At 42.3% G+C, this 23,116-nt stretch overlaps 1 protein-coding gene across 2 annotated transcripts in view; it reads right to left on the bottom strand.

Annotated features, from left to right (window-relative positions):
* Window positions 1–1,012: 1,012 nt before the first annotated feature.
* Window positions 1,013–23,116, bottom strand: part of pbx1a (pre-B-cell leukemia homeobox 1a) — a 41,686-nt gene continuing 19,582 nt past the window's right edge. The window contains exons 3-9 of one of the 2 annotated variants that reach the window (XM_062481462.1): window positions 8,629–8,873; window positions 7,393–7,583; window positions 7,020–7,155; window positions 6,620–6,779; window positions 5,420–5,532; window positions 4,480–4,569; window positions 1,013–3,322 (exon numbers count right to left, since the gene is read on the bottom strand). In XM_062481462.1, the coding sequence (XP_062337446.1) occupies window positions 3,230–3,322; window positions 4,480–4,569; window positions 5,420–5,532; window positions 6,620–6,779; window positions 7,020–7,155; window positions 7,393–7,583; window positions 8,629–8,873 (1,028 nt within the window). In that variant the 3' untranslated portion in view covers window positions 1,013–3,229. The remainder of the gene's footprint in view (window positions 3,323–4,479; window positions 4,570–5,419; window positions 5,533–6,619; window positions 6,780–7,019; window positions 7,156–7,392; window positions 7,584–8,628; window positions 8,874–23,116) is intronic. The other variant, XM_062481464.1, reaches the window with a different exon arrangement.

The following is a 23,116-nucleotide window of genomic DNA, read 5'->3' as shown; positions in this document are numbered from 1 at the left end:
GTCAAGAACGGTGCACTTTCACTGACACGTTGATGCCATTTTGATTTATGAGGAAATGTTGAGGTGACAACAATCAGGTTTCTCCTTTTCAGTATTTTCCTAATTCTGTCTGAGCAGCTTCTAGGTCTGGACATTGATCCAATCTGGTCCAACCATGTTGATATTCTCTCAGAGATGAAAAGTTTGTATCTGCTGGCCTAGGGCCGATAAGCGGGATAGCTCTGGCATTTAACCATCACTCCCAAGTCAGGGCAAGAGTCCCGTCATAAGCCCTCTAACCACTGGTCCTCCACCACCCAATTTAGGCAATTATGAATATGCAGCAGTTTTAAATGTAACTGCCATTGCTACTGTCTAACTCAATGTCACAGGAGGGAGGTGTCCAACTACATGACTACTCTGCCATTTCCTTTCATATTTCAGTGCTCATGCCTACAAAACCGACTGGACCACCTCAGGTCGCCACACATCAGCCATAAATATAATCTTCACAGACATTAAATCTGGTCATTCATTGTGTTACGTTTTTAATTTCAAAGCATCTTACTGGATGACTATTGGGTTGGGTCTCTTCCCCCTTCAGTATAGAACTCACATCACAACATAAATGTATTGTGGGCCTAAAACTGAGGGTATGATATATGAGGCCTCACATGCTTCACTCCTTGTAGACAGTAAATATCTCCCCCCCCTACTTCCAGTGATGAGGGAAAATAGGCCAGTATCACACCAGAGGCAAATTATTTGGTTGCATGTGATAGTGTGTGTCAGAATGCTGTAAGTTTGATTCCCTGGGATGGTTTTGGGTGGTTGCCATCTGACCCACTGGTAAACAGCAGCACATACAGCATATGAAAGTAAGTAAATGCTTGGGCATTCACTGACCTTGTACAACTTTCCCTCTAGAGTTACACAGTTATGTTTAAATATGTATGTCACATACAAAAACAAATTCAATTGATTAATTGACTGAGAAGGGATATTCTTTTGAAGTATTCAAAGATAAAATGCAACTTCTTGGTTGTGTTGTATTAGATCGCATTTTAATCCCTTTTTCAACAAAGCAAGTCAAGCACTATGGTGCACATAAACACATGAGCTAAGAACATGAATGAATTCACATAGGTGGGAAAGCAAGTATACAACAGTAGCATACAATAGAAAAGAAAATACACTAAAACATATATCCCACACAACAATATAAAAATGGTGTAAAATGTGAAAAAGATTCCTGACAAATGAATTTCCCTTTTTTGTTCCATATTATGGTTGTTAGCGTTTAGAATGGTTTCTAAATATGGATAATAATCAATTGAAAAGTCTGAATTTCCTTTTGTTTTTGATACCAATACCAGTAACTCAAGCATGTTACAGGAAACTAATGTTAATAAAATTAACTAAAATGAATAAATACCATTACAACTGGCTGTTGGGAGTTATCGCTCTATTGTGAAAAGTATTGAAAAGCATTGTGTTGTCACAAAGGGGGAATTAGAATACATATTGAGAAAATTATTCTTAATCGATAGAGCAAAAACCATCTCCTGGCCTAAAGTTCAGACCTGGTGTTACCTGTTATCTGCTTAATAGAGCAAGTGTTACTGTTGAAATTATATTATCATAACGACTTCCCTGTTTAAATGGATTCTGATTTAATGTACTGAAAAACAAACTTAGTTAAACAGAACCTTGAAAGACATTTTTCTGCTGAAATTATTTTTCTACCGGACAGTTCAACAATATTGTTCAATTAGACATAGTTCAGATGGCTCCTATTTTTCAAGAGCTATACAGCAACATCATTATGATGAGTGATGAAACATACAGGAGTGGATTAACATGAATGGCACTGTGATAAAATAAACTTTGGATGGACATGTCAAACTGTGTTTTGGTTTATAGCTACATTTGGCAATATTGAAAAGTATCTGCCTTTCTAAAATTGCAGTCTGTGAGAAAATACAAACTTGTAATAATCTAGTTGCTTTTACTGCACTGTCGAATCTCAGTTTTTGTGAAGGGGTGGTTGGATCAGCCGCTTCAAAGTTTGATAAAATTGAAGATCAACATGATTTAGTCTTGGACAATTTAGAATGGGTTATACAAGTGCAGAAGCACAAAGCTAAACAAATGTGAAGTGAGAGGTCAAGCGAGGAAATTACATGAGATAATACAATAAAGACTTTATGATTCCGCCACCCTCACCATTTACTCTACTGTTATTGGCTGCAGCACCCAACCAGAGCATGAGACTTAAACCCTGTTTGTACTCTCGTCCCAATGAATGATTTGAATCGAGCTCATCTGGATTGTTGATGACAGGTATTTATTTTAGTTTTACACATGACATATTTCACAGGTTTACCTTTCTGGGGGAGACGAAAGATCAAATATTCCCTCAAGTTCACAAGCCCTCAACAGACAACAGGTTGGACAGAAGGTTTCCAGGCCCTCCTGGAATCCACGGCAGACACACACATTTTGATAGGTTATAGAGGGAAGGTGAGCTTACAAGAGCTAAACCAGGAAGACAAACACCGACTGTGGAAGGTCAATTTCCATTACATAATTTGGCCACCTCGTATCAATATGTTGCAAATGTCCTGCAACCAGTGCTAGTCACGCTGTATGCACCAGGTGGACCTGCGTCTTCCATTAGGTTTGGGGCAGTAGGAAAACACTAAAAAGTTTAATTTGAGTCTTCCTTGTTGTAGAGGGCAAAAGCAAGTTTTACAAGCACACACTGTAAACAGGGGAGCCACATCTATATGACATACAATTGAATAGGGAAAAGACTGCAAAATCAATCATGATGGGGAGCCTCTTGCTCACAAATATGTTATTTCCAAACAAATAACATTCTGACAATTTACCTTTTAGTTGCCAGAGAGGTAGAATAAAGCATTTGTCAATCAAAGTTTTATGGATTTTATCTTATCAGGTAAATATCTATGTAATCCTTACTCTCTGAACATCTTGTGAAGTCTGTACAAACATCATTGCTATTCCTTTTTGTTGTTGTTTTTATCTTTTTTTTTATTCTGAAAGATGCTGAATGTATCCCAAATGTCCATCAGCAGCTTAAGAAAGGTTGTAAGGTTGTAAGTTAGGATCCTGCAGCACCCCTCCCAACTAGAAGATTCTGTAGATTAGGCTCTGTACATCTTTAACACTGTGATTGGCAAAGCCAGTTCATTGTTGTGGGGTATGATTTAGAAATGTGAAATATTTAGTTGGAGGTGTCCGAATGAACACTTCCGGGTCCTTCTGTGGGTGAGGTCACTGACGAGGGGGTTGGGGCATCCTGCCAGCCACCGTTTGTCTGTGGAGAGACAAGACAGACAACTCAATATGATTGCTGAACATTGTTATTAGTCATCTCTGGTTTGTGCTGATAATACAACATTAATTTTCCTATCCTGTAAATTAGATTTAATCTATGGAGAAACAACTTAGGGACTTATGCACATCAGAAAGGCTCACCCTCCACAACACTAACAATGGGTGGTTATTTCTCAGGATCTACACACCATTTACGAACACTCTGAAACCCTAAGATGTCTGGTGGGTGGATCGATTATAGGAAATTATCACACAGTCTATTGGGAGGGAAATATAATGGCTTTGGAGAAGGGAGGCCATACCGGAGATAGGCCCCTGCTAAAGAGCTTTTGGCACATTAATGGCAATTTCCATGCCATCAGTGAATTCTGGAAATGGGCTTTGGCACCCTCTTATTTTCCAACCATGTTATTTTAGTCAGTCTGTCATCGAATTTTGAAGCAAGAATAAAAATACTTTTCAAATCGTGTGCTTCTGCAACACCCTATCAAAGGTGTAATTAAAATTCAAGGATTGCAGTGACAACCCAGGAACACACTCCGGTCTCTGTGAAATATTCAGGGAGGCAGAGGATAGTTTATAAATACTACTAAATAAGTTTTAGACATGGAACAAGTGGTCGGGTGTCAAATAAGTATGCCTTAAAAGTGAAAACACCTTTAACTGCTCTGTTGGGTCCTAAGCTCACCCCCCACCCCCACCCCCTCAATTAGCTATGAATCTCTGTTCCCTGTTCTGGCCTGCAGAGAGGTGACCACGAAACGTGCTGCTCCACAGCTCTTCTACTCGTTTAGGTCTTCCTGACAGCACAAGCTCACTGTTTTGCTGTCTTTAGGGTGACAACACAACACCTGTGTCGTTGCTCTTGGTGGCTGTAGGTGACTCGGCAAAGCTGATGTCCTCAGACAGCCAGGAGCATGAAAGGACCACACCCCCCATCCCAACGTGTGTCCTCGCTGTGCCACCCAGGGCAGGATGAGAGCTGAGAGAACTGTGAGCACAGCTCTGACAGACACTGCTACGAGCAGACACATCTACCTTTTCAATAAAACAATGTGGGGGCACCAAAGGAACAAAGGTAGAAAAAGCAATAAAATACATTCATAAAGAATCAAGGTTGTTTTGTCTTTGTCTTACGTTGATGCCCTGTGGACTGTACAGCTGGTTGGCAGCAAGGCTGTCACTGTATCCTCCTGTCTGGCTGATAACATGGCGAAGAGTATCCACCTGGAACAGACAGATGCACGGATGTTTCAAACAAAAGCTCCCTGTGACAAAAAGAGCCATGAAAAGGTCAGGTTGATAGCAAAAAGGGTACTGAAAAGGTTACCGCCAAGCTTTCTGAATGTTTTGGCCCCAGAATAAGACAATAAACATGAAAAAGGGCAGTGATGAACAATTCCAAATACCATACAGGAACACCGGGGAACTTGTAATGCATATTATTTTACAATACAATACAACAGCAGCGCTCTGAGCCTCAAATTTAATATCTCGTACATATTCAGCTAATTGCTTATCCTCAGTGACTGGGAAGCCATTTTGTAACACTTGGCCAAATAACCTTTCGACAAGGACATTGGTTTCAATTAGCTTTCAACCCGAGAGACCACTTCTTCCTGAGGGCATTATGCTTTTGCATATTCATAAGATACCCAAAGCTTTTGGAAAGCTGATTTAAAAATAAATGAAGGAGTGGATAAAGGGATGGGGCTGAAGGGCTTGATTAAAATGAGAATGTCACCACGGGTGACTCTCCAACCCAGGGTGAGAACCCCAACACCCAGAAACATTGTGTTGGTCATTCTTGTCCATCTGGGCAAGGTCAGGGTCTGTTGGGCACCATTGGCTATGGTAATCCTTGTCAGGGGTGTTGATTGCTGTTGTATTGTTTCCAAATCTGTCATAGTTGTTTATATAATTGTGAGTTGACAATGACCACCGTATTAGTACTTTGCCAAAGGCAAAGTGTGACTTCTCTGTCTCTCTGGTTAAGGTCAAGAGACTCTCTATCTTTGATGGGCTGCTCTAAAACAACAAAAAATCTAATCCAGGCCCTGATGGAAGAGGTGCCTACCTGGGACTGAATGTTGGCTCCCACCTGCCCCCCCTGGTACGAGTCCCCATTGAGAGACTGCACACTCATGAACAAGTCTCCGGAATTGGACATGTTAAAAGAGCCAGCAGAACCTGGGAGGACAGAAAGCAAGAGAGAGAGAGAGAGAGAGAGAGAGAGAGAGAGAGAGAGAGAGAGAGAGAGAGAGAGGGAGAGACAGACAGACAGACAGACAGGCAGACAGAAAGACAGAAAGAAAGAGAAATATACACAGAAAAAAGAGGTGAAGGCAGGAAGGGAGGAATAAACACAATCATGCAACAGCAAAAATGCAGTAAGTGGATTAGTAAGAGTGGGGGAAGGGTATAGCAGCAACATATTTGAGATTGAGGATAAACGCAACCATTCACTGCCTAAATTATGATTACGGTAAGTGTTTTGAAAAATGGAAGAAAAAGGCAGTTTTAGAAAAGTTTAGGTAGGTATGATAATACGACAATACAATAATACAACAGAATAGCAATATGACCAATAGCCATGCAGGCACTGAGGTCAAAACTGGGCCATAACCTACGTGGACTAGATGTATGATTTCATTGTCAAAGTTGCTTGTTACTAGTGTGTCGTTAAGGAAGCACTAATTGATCTGCAGGAAGACCTAAATAATCCTTTGTCCTTTAATGGACTGTATGTCCACAGACGTGAGAGAGAACTGCCTAACTAGATTTGGACAGGAAAAAAAACTCTGTCCATAATCCAATACTGTGGAAAACTCCCTATATGACTAAAGACTTGGAGTGCCCTTTCAGCAGCTTAATGACCTACAGGAGGTCAACCGGACAAGGAGCAGGATGGATGAGTCTCGAGAGGACCAGACGGTCAATACATCCCACCCAGCTCACCAGACAAACCCCACCACACAGAGATGGGAGAGAAAAGGGGAAAGATAGAGAGAAAGATCAAGGAATTTGGGGAAGTAGGGAAAGATAGAGATAAAGAGACCAAGGAATTGTGGAAGAATGAGATCGAGAGGGAGGGAGCATTCTGAAATAATTGGGTTAGTAGTAAGGATTGCCAGTTAGTCAAAAGGTTTAGACCCAGGGATCAGGTTCTTCAGCAGAGGTCTGGGAAAAGGTCATCGTGTCCCTCCTTCACAGGTTGTGTCTAACTGAGTCTTAAGCTGAAACGTATTGTATTTGTTTCTCATTGTCTTGTGCTGACCTGCTGAGTTGGGGGTCGAGGGTGAGTTGGCCTGGCTGCCTTGAGCAGACACGCTCGTTGCACTCACAGCCGTCTTTGCTGCGTACATGTTGGCCTCCTCCTGAAATTTACCAATGTTCTTCTTGTATCGGATTCTCTTGTTACCAAACCAGTTGGATACCTGGAGAGTCCAAAGGAATAAATACATTCCTTTTGTAAAAAACAGTAACTGATAATGTATAGACGTTTTTGAATTAATAGAAGTTCAACGTCAACACAGCTTTGAGCATTTCACCACTGACAATACTGTGTAGTTTTATAGCATTTTAACTAAACTTAGGTGGACTTTATAACTGACTGTGGTTATAGAAATACCTCTGTTGCTCCTGCAGATGTTGTGTGGTGTGGTAGGGTACTGCACCTGGGAGACTGTGATGCTGCACTTCTTGGCCAGCTCCTCCTTGGCCTCCTCACTGGGGTAGGGGTTACTGAGGTGAGAGTAGAAGTACTCATTCAGGATCTCCGTTGCCTGCTTATTGAAGTTCCTCCTCTTCCGTCTAAGGTGTAAGGGGGAGGGGGGTAATAGGCAATGGAAGTAAGAGACAGTAAGAGAGAGAGTGTGAGGATAAGCCACTCAGAATCAAGTACTTCTGAACAGGCAAGGGGATCTACTCTTTTTTTCTATTTACAACTGCAAAAAGGTACAACCAGGAAACACTCAAATCTGAAATTCTGAGCTCTACCAGTTCGCACACACCTGTATGGACACAAAGTACAGACATGCGTAGACAGACCTGGCGTCAAGGAATCTGGAGCGCAGGATCATGACGGCCTCGCAGGTGCTCTGCTTCAGCTGCATCTGGATGGAGGAGAATTTGCGGTGGATGATGCCCACCATGCGCTCGATCTCCTTGGGCGAGATGGGACGTGTCCGAGACTGCTCCCTCAGCAGGTTCATCACATGGGTAGTGAACTCGTTACAGGCCTGCATGCATACACACACAGGTAACCATACACACCGGCAATCATACACACACACACACATCCACAGACAGGCATGGAAAGAAGAGGGGGAATCCTTTGAGTGCCAACTGCATGGTTAACATTTTGAGGGGGGTTGTTATTGTGAAGCAGTTACAGAAGTTACAGATGAAGTTACAGTAGTCAAAGTTTTATGTCGAAAGAGGCTGAGTGATGTGCTCTATGAATATAGAGGGGGTGTACAGCACAGGAAAAAAATACAGTATATTGACAAGTGAAGACAAAATTACAGCAGACTTTCAGTCTTGTTCAAGTTCAATGGGTCTGAGCTCTCTCTCTTTCTCCATGTTTCTCTGTCTTTTTCCCTTGTCGTTGTTCCCTCGTTTTCTACTTCTCTGTCAGCATCAGTCACAGGCTAAGCCTGGCATTCTGAGTTGGGGTGTCTGTCGACTGTCACCACAAGGGTGACACATCAGTTAAAAAACAATACCACACTTCAACGCAAACGTACGTTCCGCTCCTACACACGCAGCACCATTCACTCATGCACTACACAATGAACATAGCGTGGTGACACAGGGCATACTCAGGTGTATGCATACTGACAGTTGGTGCTGATTACTGCCTTGTTCGTAAAAGCCAGCAATATTTTGAAGTATTTTGACGTCAAGGAGAATGACAACATGTTGCCTTCCTTGGCACTGTGCTGGTGTGTGACTGATACAATTACTGCCAGGTGCAAATTTACGTTTAGAGCTTGGTTACTCATGAGATGCCATGAGAGATCTGGTTTGAAGAGAGTATTATCACAAAAGGAACAAAAAACAAAATAAGGGCAACAAAAAGTTTTGTTTTTTGGATGTATTAAAAACAATTCTAGAGTGACCATTTAAAGTAATGTCTAACACTGAAAACATTTAGTAACATTTTGCTTAACATGTCAACAATAGAACTACTTGGATTTGGATTAGGTGACTGGCTGTGTTTAGACCTTGTAGACTGGGCCTTGGCTGTGTGTTTGGATCCAGAGCTTTCCAGGTCTCTCCTACCTGTTCGTACTTCTCCAGCTCTGTGTGGTATATCTGCCTAATCTGGGTCAGTTTGGCCCGGTAATCTGAGTGTTCGGCTGAGTTGTCCGGCCCCACGCCTCCTGCTGCTGCTGCAGCTGCTGCGGCCGCCGCAGAGCCACCCCCTTTCTCTGGTCCCGACACACCCTCTGCCAGGAGCATGTTGTCCAATCGCATGAGCTGGGCGTCTGGCGGCTCCTCCTCTTGGGCGCCACGGATACTGAGCACTGCAGAAGAGAGGCACACGTGTCGGTATGGAAAAAGTTTCTATTCTTGTCTAGAAAGTACAAAGGTAATTTCAATATCTCAAAATATAGTAGTTCTACTTGCACTGCACAGGACCGTGACACAGTAACACATTACAGTATCTGAGATGTTAGATTCTGAGATATTCTTAGGTATCTGTCTGGGGAGTGGTTGTTGGATAATCTGGATAAAAACACTTTTATTATTCTACAATATAACAACTACACAGTCTGAAATATTACCATTCATTTAATAGCTCACATCTGTGCCATAAAACCCATAGTTTCAGAGTCTGGCAGCGATACAAGATAATAAAAACAGAATTTCATAGATTTTTCAATATCATTCTAATTATTTAACACAGACTTTCAGCAGAGTCCATTTGTCTTTGCTCTTCTTTTTAGTGAGCTGTGATGTTTACCTACTGTAGCTTACGGTTGGACATCTGACATTATATTAAGATACTTGACTGGAGTGAGGCAGTTATAATCTTTTCAAGAGTAAAACTAATTTAATTACAGCCATCTAACATCAATGGGATCCGCTACAACAATATCGGGGAATAATCAACTGTATAACCACTAGCCAACTGAATGCTAATTTTAATCAATTCAACTTCAACACAATTAGTCTTATTATATTAATTTCGTTTTTCATTACATTTGATTAATTCCGACTCTAAATACAAATAGTGCATATGACAAGTAGTACATCGTTTCAGTAGGTGGAGTTAAGGAAAAGTCTGCATTTTTACCAGAAATTGCAACAATAACTTAGTTAAAACTTGTTCAAATGGTGTGTTCTTCTTCTAGCCAAGGTGGACAAGTGGCCATGGTTTGAACCTTTACTTCACACTCCCACAGGCACTATGGTCTGCTACAACATACACACACACACAGCCAGATGTAAAATTATGTTCTGTGGCATATAACTGATAAAATGTATGCCACAGCCCCATCTCCCTCTACCCCACATATACAGTACATAGAGTGTATCATGTACCAACATTGGCGTGAAACAGTATCTTACACCAGCTAATTATCATGGTCTACCAGGACAACATTCTATTGATGAAGTGTGCACCAGGCTGTTCTTCCTCTGTCTACCACCAGGAGGCTCCCTAAGTAAAGGAGCAGGGCCTGTCTCTGGCTCAAAGGAGGTGAAAAAGGTGTAGCTTTCCTGACTGTAGCTTTCGACATTGTCCTTTACTCAACATAAAGTGCATTTCAGGGGAACTTAAGAAAGCTGAATGATATTCGTCAAACAGAGTGAAAACACAAAGCGTCATACAGGCACGTGGATCTTAAGGAGCTGCAGGGGCATCATTCTTTGTTTTCTATGTCTGGAGTTTTTGGTACGTGAAGAGGTGGAGGAGAATGGGCGCTTACATTGAGATCCTAATGGACTCCTAGAGCCCCATGGAGAACAGCAACATCTCTCGTAACCTCCTCCCCTTCCTACTCCTAGTCCATCTTCCCCATAATACCTCTACTCTCCACCACCTCCCTCACTCTTGCTGACCAGCACCACCATCTGAGCTGGGTTCCCGAGCAATGTGTGAAGTATAACATATGGCCGGAAAAGGTCAAGAGTTCAGATGAGATGTGTGTGCATATATGTATGTGCGAGTGCACATGCTTGCCAGTAAAGCTATAGCGTTGGCTACTCTCAATTATAGGGGACATTTAATGAGCCAAACAGTGATTTATTCATCCCTTAGATCCTCCAGAGCAGGACTAAAAGCATGACATGGATTAAATAAACACAATTAATAAGGATAATCATACAATTCACTCTGCCATGACGTAATTACCCTTTACATAGCCACCAGCTTTATTTAGTTGTGTTCAATAATAGCTATGAAATCGTTTAGAGCTCAACACTAGCCTAATATCTTAGGGTGAACTCTGACACACTGTAAACATGTCATCCTAATCGTTATGGAAGAAGCCATAGCAATTCACCACAGGCCACCTTTATTATAATATCTCAATTACTTATTTGGTTTTTCCTTGCTTGTTGTTTTACTTGTTTAAGTATAACCTGTCAGCCCTTCTTGGAGATAAAAAAGCACTGTACATATCTAAACCATCCCCTCACATTCATGCACACACACACACACACACACACACACACACAGTACGTGTGTATTGGCAGACAACATTCCCAGCGCAGGCTCCCCTTGAGCGTTTAAAAATGAAAGCATGTTTAATTAATGATGTTGAAGTATTCTGTCACAATTAGGAAGATGTACGGTTAAACAAGGCAGCCGTGATGTCCCTGACAGTCATGATGAAGGTTTACCCTCCTCGACTCGTCTGACTGGCAGCTACCACCCAGCGCTGGACCGGATCCATTTCACATCGATACTGTAACACAATACACTCTGCTCTGTAGTGCTGTGTGTGTTTATCCCCTGCTTACCTCTGCAAGTCACACTCACCAGGGCTGGGGCTGGGCAGCATGTGTGGCTGTATTATGTATTGATTCTGTGGGCAGTGGGCACACGTCATCCAGGGTTTCAGCAGTTAATAAATCTAGTCCTGACACAGGCCAGTTTCTGTGCTTGCGTGTATGTGTGTGTGTGTGTGTTTGCTAGTGAATGTGTGTGGGAGAAAGAAGAGAGAGTGTTTGGGCCTGTCACAGAGCAGTCAACGGGAGTGAAAGCGACAGCCACATGATAATGTAACATCACCACCATTCATCCCTGCCACATGCCATATTCTAGGATGGGAAAAAACACTAACCTGGCAACCTGAAAACGGTTCTGTGATTTACACATGACAAGTACCAGAACTACCACTTGTTACCCGGTTCTTGAAGCAATCATAGTTACAAACCACATCATCACCATGTGCGCTGCATATGCTAAAGGTATGTCATGGGAACATGGAAAATGAACTTTCTAACCACTCACCACCTAAGAGATTAGAATCTCTCACAAGCTTATAGAAAAAACTATGAGTCATCTAGCCTATTTACTTTCTTGATTGACCTATTTGCATTGGAAATCAAGTACATTATTCAACAAGTGTTGTTAAATGATATAGATATACGTAGCTCCTTGGTAGAGCTTTTGACTACAGATCAAGAGATTGCAGGTAAAAATCCCCCCCTTTGCATTACTTTGGATGAAAAGCATCTGCTAAATGTATACATTCTTTGTATTTGCTCCATCTACAGATAAAGGGCCCATAACAGTCAGCCACATAAGGGCACATGAAGCTGCTCTGAAACACTTTCTTTATGTTTTTAGCTCTCATCTTTGGTGTCTTCATCAGGAGTGGTTAGAGCTGGGGAGAATGTCCTTTTTGGAATGGTCAGGGTGGGGGGGTAGGACAATGTCAAGGAGTAAGTAAGTAAGTAAGACTTTATTTATATAGCACATTTCATACAAGAATTGTAGCTCAAGGTGCTTTACATAAAATCAATAAAAACAATAATACAAGTGATAAAAGTAATAATTAAAATAGCAAATCTATAAAAACAATAATATAACTAATAAAAGTAGTAAAACCCTTCTGAGATAAAATTAATTAAATGCTTCGGTAAAAAGGTAGGTTTTAAGCTGTCTTTTAAAAATGTCTAGCGTGTTTGCTTCCCTAATATTTATGGGCAATTTGTTCCATAGTTTTGGGGCGTAATTGATAAAGGCCGAATCACCAATCTTCTTATGACTGCTTCTGGTGACCTCTAATAGGCCTGCATTTGATGATCGCAGTGTTCTAGCTGGTGTGTAGTTTATAAGGGAGTTAGCAATGTAGCTAGGTCCTTGTCCGTGTAGAGCTTTGTATGTGAGGAAAAGGACCTTAAAGTCAATTCTGAAGGTAACAGGGAGCCAGTGTAAAGTAGCTAGGGCAGGACTAATGTGTTCTCTCCTTTTAGTTTTGGTTAATAATCTAGCTGCAGAATTTTGAATGAGCTGTAGTCTTTCAGTGGTTTTCTTGGGAAGACCAGTGAAAAGTGCGTTACAGTAATCCAGCTGGCTGGATATAAAAGCATGAATTAACTTCTCTGCATCATTTTGTTTTATGAATGGTCGTACCTTTGCTATATTCCTCAGGTGAGAGAAAGCTGTTTTGGTCACTTTATTAATGTGAGAGTTGAAATTCAAATCTGAGTCCAGGATTACACCGAGACTCGTCACCTCTGGTTTAAGACAGGGGGTTAAGCCTCCTAGATTCTTGGTAATCATCTCTCTTTTGGATTTGGGGCCACATAGTAGGACTTCGGTTTTGTATTCATTTAATTTAAGAAAGTTATCATTCATCCATTTGTTTATTGCCAACAGGCAGTTGGTAATGGAATTGATGGCCGTTGCATCGTTGGGTTCAGTGGATATATATAGTTGTGTGTCATCCGCATAGCTATGGAAATCTATGTTATGTTCTCAGATTATGTCGCCGAGTGGTAACATATAAAGAGAAAAAAGTAATGGACCTAAGCAGCTTCCTTGAGCAACCCTGTGGCAGTTCTCATGTTTCTTGGACCTATGGTCTCCTAAACTAACATAAAACTTCCTTCCTGTGATATATGATTTCATCTAGTTCAATACACTATCCGTGAACCCAATAAACTTTTCCAGTCTATTGATTAGGATGTCGTGATCAATGGTATCAAATGCTGCACTGAGATCTAACAGGATAAGGATAGAGACTTTATTTGCATCAGAGTTTAGTCTGAGGTCGCTAATAATTTTGGTGAGAGCAGTTTCAGTACTGTGATATTTCCTGAAACCTGACTGTGAGACTATTTTCTTCAAGAAAAGAATTTAATTGGACTAAAACTATCTTTTCCAGTACTTTACTAATAAATGGAAGGTTTGATATTGGTCTGTAATTTGCAAGTAGACTGTTATCCAATTTGTGTTTCTTTAATAGGGGCTTTACAACAGCTGTTTTGAAGGCATCTGGGAAGACAACAGTTCTAAGGGATGTGTTTATAATCTCTAGCACCGGACCTGAGACACTATCAAACACTCGCTTAAAGAATGTTGTGGGTATAGGATCAATATCTGAGGTTGTGGAGTTAGATTCGCTGACAATTTTGGAAAGTTCACTAAGTGTGATACAGGTAAATGTGCTCATGGTTATGTTGCAGAATCTACTTATGTCAGTTTCGACCCCACTATTAATAATACTAGCTCTGATCAAAGTTATTTTGTTCTTGAAGAACAAAGCAAGCTCTTCACATTTAACTGCTGAGGATGGAGGTGGGGCAGGGACAGTGTTTAGCAGCTGGTCAATGGTGGAGAAAAGAACTCTGGAATTTCATGGCATTTTCTGTAATAATGTTGGAGAAATATTCTCTCCTTGCTAGACGGATGGTTTTGTTATAGGTGGTTAGTGTATCTTTGTAGATATTGTAGTGGATAGTGATCTCTGTTTTCCTCCATTTTCTCTCTGCTGCACGGCATTTTCTTTTCGTTTCACTAACATTTTTATTTCTCAGCCATGGGGAGGTTCTGCTTGTGCACTTCTTTTTGGTTTTCAGTGGTGCAACAGAGTCTAACACAGATAATAGTGCATCATTGAGGTTCTCTACCATTTCATTCAGAGAACAATCATGATTAGTCGGCTCATATAGAGCAAATTGTTCAGAAAATGTCATCATAGCTGTATCGTCTAAATATCTTCTATGGACTAAGAATTGTTTTTTGTTAGGATAATTTCCACATTAAAAAGTATATAATGATGGTCTGAGAGGGGTAGATCAGTTATTGAAATATTATTGATATTTAGTCCAGTTGTTAGGATCCAAAACAATTACAAAAAGCCCCATCAATGGGGATGGAGAGAAAGAAGAAAGATGAAGGTGGAAGGGGGGAGCTGATAGTGGAAGGGGGGGTGGGGGATGGGAGGATAGAAGCGAAAAAGAGAAATGGAATAGGAAAGTGAGGTGTCAATTAAAAAAATGAATCCCAGTGCGTTTGGGAGGTGACAGCTGGTGGGAGAGGAGCGGACAAGCGTCACATTAGGAGGATTTGGTGGCCGCTTGTCCCCCTCTGCTTCTTTCTCCTGCCATCTTCCCCATTTTTCTCCTCTCTCCATCTCTGTCTTCCCACTAGTGACCTGTAGTCTCATGTAGCAGCAGAATCGGTTTGAGAGGGCAACTAGTCAGCCGGTCACCCAGCCAGTCACTCAGTCAGTCTGCCAGTCACCCAGCCAGTCATTTAGCCAGTCACCCAGCCAGTCATCTAGTCACCCAGCCAGCCAGTCACCCAGCCAGCCAGCTTGGGTGTTTTCAGAGCAAGCTCCCCCCGCAGCTACTTTTAATAACGGTAATTATCATCGTCATCTGAGGTTTAGACAGGCCGTGCTTGGGGCCTGATGGGCTGTGCTGATAACGAGGCAGCCAGCACCAGAAGAAAGGCCATTTACACCCCTTCCTCCCCCTACAACCGCTTTCCTACTTGCCCACTCACACCAGTCACCACGCTCAAACTCCAACTGGGTGCTCGACCAGTCTGGTTGAACTAGCCAGGGGGTGGGCACACAGCAGCGGTGGCTTCTGCACAGCCACAGTGGAGTCACGAGTGTGAGGTGCAGCAAGCTGAGGAGTCAGCCCGCTAGTAGGGATGCACACTTATGTATGGAGGGCAGAGCAGCCACCAGCAATCCCAGTGGGTGGTTAGTGTTGTTGTGGAAAGCTCTCAATGTGATATCATACCATATAGCTGAGCTGTAAAAGCCAGTGATGCTCATTTATCATGTTAAAATACATGACTATGATGTTATGTATTCTCATCTCTGCCTGTGTGTGTGGATGGGGCGCACTGGTTTACCAAAGCAACAACATGGGGTGTCCTCTTCATCTTTAATAAGAAAGCTGCCTCTAACATCTACACATTTGTGATCTCTGTCTAATTACACCAGACACACTTGCTGCCATTATCGAAATGTGAACACAAACTGCTTTTGTTCCTTGGTATTGTCAACAGTAGGACACCTGAGTTGAACTGTTTTGAACTAATTTAGTAGACTATAACAATTCACTGGATGGTGTCACTGACTAGTTAGCCTGAGTGTCCAGGAGCTGATGACAGCCAGCAGACCCCACAGTGGTGGACCTAGAAGACAGGCTGGAGCTCAGAGGTGACGGGCCATGGGAGCCGTCGTCCTGCCCTTTCGGTGGCCCTACATGGGGCCTCTCCACAGCACATCAACCAGGGAGGGCCAGACACACACACACACAGCTGTTCCATGCTGTGTGTGTTCCTATGAATGGCACAATTCATAAGGCTCCTGCTCTTTGACTGGCAATGAGTTTATGCAAGTGTGATTAATAGTAATTAATCCTTAATTACAGTAATTAGCCAAGTCGCAGTAAATTAAGCCACATCTGGAGGCAGCATGCGCGGGACTAGCGTGTGTGTGTGTGAGGGGGAAAGGGCTTTTTGACAAGGGGGAAGACACAGAAACCATCTGACAGCATTTGGTTCAGGTATACCTGGGATGATCTGAATTCCCTAGGGTTTTTAAAGGAGGATAGAATACCCCCCCCCCCCCCACACACACACACACACACACACACACACACACACACACACACACAATGCACACACACTCGCCACCCTCGCCCAGCCTCTGTAACATGTGACCAACTGATATGATGTGAGAATGTATGACACAGAAGAGACAGCAATTACTTTTGTTTACCTGCTACCGAGCATGCAGAGTATGTGCTACAGCCATAGAGCATACACCCCAAAAATGTTCAAATCACAATGGAATCAATGTTCAATACCTAAATATGAACCATCCTCGCAGTGGCTCTGATTCCCAACTTCAAGGCTCCTTCATGACTGAACCCATACTGAGAGATAGTGTATGAGAGCCTTAATGAATACTGAAAACCCAGAGAGACCAAAGCGACCAGGGAATAGACGGGAACTGTTTCCTCGTCTCTCAAGATCTACCGTGGAACATCCTGTAAAGATCTACATGCAGACTTTTTTTAAATTCTGTTTTTGCAGTGTGCAATTTGGCTGTCACTGCTACTGAGATCCTCAGACTAGTGTTGCTGTTCCCCACCATACAACATTCTCCCTTCACCCAAGCCTGCTCCTGGCAGCTGAGAGGAAAACAATGCAAGACATCAAACTCTATTACCACTGCCTCTTCAAGTCCACTGGCTAAGTCTGACAAAGTGTTGGTATTTAACCCCGGCCAGGAGAGAGAAACGGTTCCATATTTGCCCTTTCTTTCATTTTCTATAACTCATTACTTGAACAACTCAAGGATAAATGAACTAAACAAATGTTTCTGCCACCAAGTTTCCACTGCATCTCCATCGCCTCAAACACAGCTGATTAACAATGAAGCTAATCGCAGTAATTAGCAGCATGGATTTCAGAGAAAAAGACAGAGAGGGCTCAGAAGGAGGGGAAGGGGGCTTCTTAGAACAGGGCAAGGATGTGGGGGGGTTGGGGGGTTAGGACTGGGAAGGCGGATGTGACAATCCCATGGCCTGCAGGCCACATTTGAAGAGCGGGTTGGGAAGTGTGGAACGTGGAGGACCAGGAGCCCTGCTGGCCAGGACCAACGCCAGCACTAACGGACAGACCCTCCTTGACGTTAATCACTGGCCCCTCAGGCTGCTCCACTGGATACTGGGTCAGGGAGAGCCCCTGCTGTCACAGTGTGTGTGTCTAGTGTGTGTGTGTGTGTGTGTGTGTGTGTGTGTGTATGTGGAGTGTGTGTGTGTGTAGTGTGTGGTTGATTTGCCCCAGGCTCATATTCATAAACCACATACCATAATGCAAACAGTGCTAGACATCATTAGCATGAAGGCAAATCCACCCAACCGATGGGAAATAAAGGATCCCTTCCAAATCTTCGTCAAAATACTTAAATACCAGGGATCTCTCAAGCCTCATGTCTGAGGCTGACAACACACACACACACACACAACCCAAAAATCTACACAAACCAACTGGCATGGAGGAGAACATCTTCCAAGATTTTTATCGGGTGCTTCCTGACGGTCATTCTGCACACACACCTGCTTCCCCAGCTGGAACCCCTGATTCTATCCCTCCCTCTATCCTCCCTCCTACTCATCCCTCCCTCCTCCCTCCAAAGTGAAGAGCTCCCAGCTGCCGGCCTATTTTTAGGGCCTGTTTGATTTCCTCACCTGCTGGGAGGGGGGACTAGTCACAGCAGGCTTTTGCTCTGGCCTCTCTGGAATACTGCACTGGCATGAAAATGGACTTTGCTGATACAGGGACTTGTTCAGCCCTTACACAGAAATGGGTATGAGACACGGCAGTTTGAAGCGGGACTATTCATTGAAGAGGCAATATAATTCATGGCCCCATGTTAACCATCTCTCTGTGGAGTTTACCTTGAGAACGAGGATGACAGAATTGAGTTTTATTGTCCTTATGTACAATAAAGAGTCTTTATGTACTTATTATTTAATAATTAAAATATTTAAATGTTATCTCCTCTAATCCCTACCCTCTTCTGTTTGCATTATTCCTTTCTCATTTCGACAACAATCAAGGTTGTATTCTATCTTTCTCTCCTCCGCAGTGGTGTTGATGTTGAGGGACCAGTCAGATAGTACATTATCAGTCTGACCCAGTTGTCTGGCATCTCCAGGGACCCGCCATGCAAGTCTCTTGTAGCCCTCTTCTATGACAGGTTGACAGTTCTCTTCTTCTGCCACTCTTGGCCATGGAACTCTTTCTGGTGGACATGGATGTGTGTGTGTGTGGGGGGGGGGTGTTGTCTTTAACACTGTAGTACTTAATAATACATTGAACAATTTCCGGAGAAAATGATGAACCTTTTTAATGGAATTAATCAAATCTCAACATGTCTGTCTGAAATGAAAGTGGGGGTCATGCTGGGGTGTATTATTGAGAGGGGTGAAGACCTGTGTTTAAGTGCCTGCTTTTGATATCAAGCCTTAGCAGTCCCATTGCCAACGACTACGTGACCATCTCACCTTTATAATGAGGTCTTGATTAAAATGTCTCTGGTGTTCTTGAACAATCAATCCTGAACACCACTCAGTGGCAAAGTATCTGCAAAAAAAACTCACAATTTCACTCCAAGGAGCTATTGTTAGTGCTGCTCCTTCTAGTTTAATACATTTAGAAAATCAATCATGTTGCAATTAGCATACCAACAGAGCCATTTAAATATTCCCAAAGTAGAAAAACTAGAACAATTATTCCAAAAACACAAAGAACTTTTAATCACAAAACACTTGTCAGTGGCAGACTCAAATCACGGTTCACTCAATCATATAAAAAAAGCCTTCGTACAATCTGCATTGAGAACAAAAGAATAAACTTTCCAGTCAGTCAGTCAGTCATGTAGGAGGCAACAAAGAAGAAATTATAGACTAACAGATGAAAAAGTAAGCTTACAGTCACTAGCAGACAAATCGACATGAGAGATGAATCACACACCCACACAAACAAGGATGGACGCACACACAAATTGAATGAGGTGCAGGCAGACATTGAATTTGGGTCAAGACTATCTCCCCATTGTGGCATAGTTGCCAATGTGCTTTTCAGTAAGAATTTGGGGGTGGAGGTGCATGTGTGCGGAGGGGGGCAGAGCTGCTGCCAGATTAGGTTGCAGTCTGTGCCAAGGTTATAAACAGGCTGTTATCAGTCTCCCAAACAGAATAATCCTCCCTATATCAGCAGCCAAACATATGGGCCCACACAAAGACCCAGACGCCCTGATAGACACCCCCTTTTAATTACACAGAGCAGAGGGCCAGGGTCTCTCTCTCTCTCTGTCTCTCTCTTTCTCCTCTATCTAGCCTTCTCTGCCTCTTCATCCATTTTATCTTCCCATTTCTCTTTATCTCTCTTTCTCTCTCTCATTCTGTATCTGACTGTCTATCCTGTCATACACATATTTGAAAGGTAGATTTTTTAGGAGGATATTTTCAAATACACTAAAATGATGTTTGAACACTTGACATATACATATACATTATAATACTTATAACAAATATTCTTGAGTACACTTTCATTTTAGGAGTACAACCATGCTAAACCAAATTACATTAACACAGATTAATGTAATGACAATGTGGGTATTATCTATGGAAAATACTTATCTAAAATTCATAAATGAATTATGTAATCTAACAGAAGTCACTGTTAGCATTGCAAAGGACACTCTTCCGTCAGAAATAAATACATTCAAAAAGATTTATATACTGCCAACAGATTTTAAAGTCTTGTTCAATAAAGTTTAAAATGTCACTGAGGTCCAATACATGGAATCATATAAAATGCAGGCTTAGAAATGCTATGCAAAAATGACAGTGTACCTTCACCACTCAAGCTATAAAGTTGTATTTGGCAGCATTGGCCGTAAAAGAGGGGTTTTGAAGGTTGTCAATGGAGAATAATCTGACCATTTTATTGGAGTGATCATATTTCTCACTTGCTTTACTCTTGGCAGTGTGAAAGTAGCAGTGCACAAGGCAGCAGGGCCCAGGTCATGATCCTCCAGATGCACATGATTGACACATGATTGATCAGGAGATTAATAATACAATCAATATAAAGACAACAACAACACACAATTTGTGTAATTTCTTTTGTCCCTCCTAAAGCCCCAGAGTTGGTATTTTTCAGACATACAATAGTGATACATAGGGCCTCCAGAGCACTCGTTTTCAGACGGCAGACAGAGTGCACGCCTTAATGACGTCCAATCTTCTCTGTCACGCTGGGACAGAGAGTCGACGGGGCAAAATCGACCAGCAGCTCAAAGGGCTGTTAACCGTTTCTTGAGAATTCCTTCCCAGTTGCACACAGCACACACACGCTTTTATTTCTGCCACATATAGAACCTTCAATTCAACTTCCCCTAAAATCCCCCTAAAAAATTAATAGCAGCAGAAAGGTTGACATTTTGTGAGGTGGTATTTTGCAGAGACTATTCTATAATATTGGTGTACTGTTTTCCAAAGAGGATAGACAGTCAAATCCTGCTCAACAGTAGAAAAAGACTGTGCTGTTTACCGGGAGCTCTGCTTGCATGAGCATTATGTGAGTTAAGACTGCACCCAGCTCTACCCATATGGGACATCTATTTCTATGTATGTATGTGTGTGTGTGTGTGTTTGTGAGTGTGTCCCTGTCTCCACCCTGATGTGGGTCTCAGGCAGAGGTAGTGGTAAACTGACAGGCCTGGTGCCTCATGCTGCAGCCCCAAATGATCTCCCCTCTGTTCCAGCGGGATGAGAGGAGCCATTACCTCCCGCCACATTACCCTGCCATCCCTCACTATGGATGGCTCCCATCTCTCCAGCCATCTCTCTCTCTTTTACTTTCTCTTTTTCTCTCTATCTCTATATCTTCCTTTCTCTTTCTCTCTTCTTTTCCATGTCTCCAGTGAGCACCTCGCTGCAGTCATGGCCGGTGGTGCTCACCTCCTCTCTCCCCCCTCCGCCCACCCCACCCTCCCCCCTGAAACGCCACAGCTCTATACATCACATTTAACACTCTGACACTAACAGTCTATAATGTTTCTATTCTACAAAATCACTCTGCCAACTGCAGGATAGCAAAGCACAGACTGAGGAAAATAAATACCACTCTCAGCCATCGGCAGTAAATTGTGAAAGAAGGGGACAAAAAGGAGCCTGTGGACTAGCCCTGCCTCTTAGACAGGCGGCTGAGGACCTCTTGGCTGCTGTGTTAATACAGGACCATTTCAATCAATATATTTAACAGCTTTTCCTCACAACACTCTTTGTGTAAAGGATTGCAAGGGGTGTTTCCAAGTAGTGCCAAACTCTATGTGGATACTTAGAACTTTCAATGATAATCTTTTTTTAAATATAATTTATTGATAAATAAATAAAACACATGAATAAGTTATGCAACAAGACAGTGTTTGAGAGTGTCTTGACGTGTCAGTATCTCTGGGTTAAAAAAAGGACACAGCCATTAATTATGTAGGGGAGATTGTCACGGCCACAGCCGTGCCCCCTGTTGTTTTTGGTTTTGCCCTGTTCTAGTGTTTCCCTGTCATTGTCTTCACCTGTCTCGTTAGCTTCATTGTGTCCACCTGTGTGTCGTTTGGTTCTGTGTATTTAGGTTTCTGTTTTGTGTCCAGTCTTTGTCTTGTCCTTACTACCTGTCCGTGTGAGTACCATAGCTGTTTTCCCATTTTTGACAATAAACCCCTCTGTTCAACACAATGCCTCGCAACTCCCTTGCATTTGGGTCCAACCCCACCTCACACCCTGACAGAGATGAAATGTCAATTTTTGCTCTGAATTTAAGGAAAGAAAGCTTATAAGGTCAGCAAAAAAAAGCATATTAGGCTGTGAAGAACATATACATAAACTCCTTGAACACCTTAAAATGTTTAAAGGACAGCACTTCATCCTATTGATCTCTAATCCAGCCTTTACCTTACAAAAAATTAATTATTTTACACCCTGCAATATTTTTCTGAATACTTCATGTCTAGAAACAAACATTTATTTTACTTTACCAGTGTATTAGCTTTAATATATCGTCAGCAGAAACTGCTTTGAGGGGAACATTAATTTCAATTCGCCGATTTAAACACTTCGGTTTGTCACCATCCTTCATCTCACTTCGCCTTCAAGTCAACACACACAATGGGCCTATCTTTCAACCTAATGACAGGGCTTACTTGCCATAAGTGTGAAACTGCTTTCAACTTGGAGAGAGACATTCCAAATGTGACTTCTGTTTCAAAATTAATCTAAATAATTAATTACATGTTAAAACTGGCATGGACCTGGAGAAATAAGGGTTGGATGGGAGCAGGGAATATATCTGCCCCGGGGCAAAAATTATTTCTCATCTTAGCAGGGCCAGGCCAGCCAAGTGGATGGAGTTAGTGTATATTGTGTAGAAAGTCTATGAAACAAAGTAAAAGATAATGTCACATTTCATCACGTCAAAGACAGAGCACTTCCTCTGAGTTGGCCTGGAGGTGGCAGAAATCCATAATCTGCGGAAATCTTTTTTCTCATGTCCTGGATGGAGTACAACAACCCTGGATTCTGACTTTGCTGTTGAGGCAGGATGGATGTCTGAACAAACCCAGTCCCAGTCCAAAGCATTTGTCCCTAGGTGTGCTCACTGCTCACCCATTTCAACACTCTGATCATGGCAAGTTTTACTGTATCCAAACAGTTTGCACGTTTTCAAACAGAACACCAATATGAAACAAACCTGATTGCTATTTGACGTTCT

Source organism: Osmerus eperlanus, chromosome 16 (genome assembly GCF_963692335.1).
Source record: "Osmerus eperlanus chromosome 16, fOsmEpe2.1, whole genome shotgun sequence".
Taxonomy (NCBI): domain Eukaryota; kingdom Metazoa; phylum Chordata; class Actinopteri; order Osmeriformes; family Osmeridae; genus Osmerus; species Osmerus eperlanus.
This window is presented reverse-complemented; position numbering and strand designations above follow the sequence as displayed.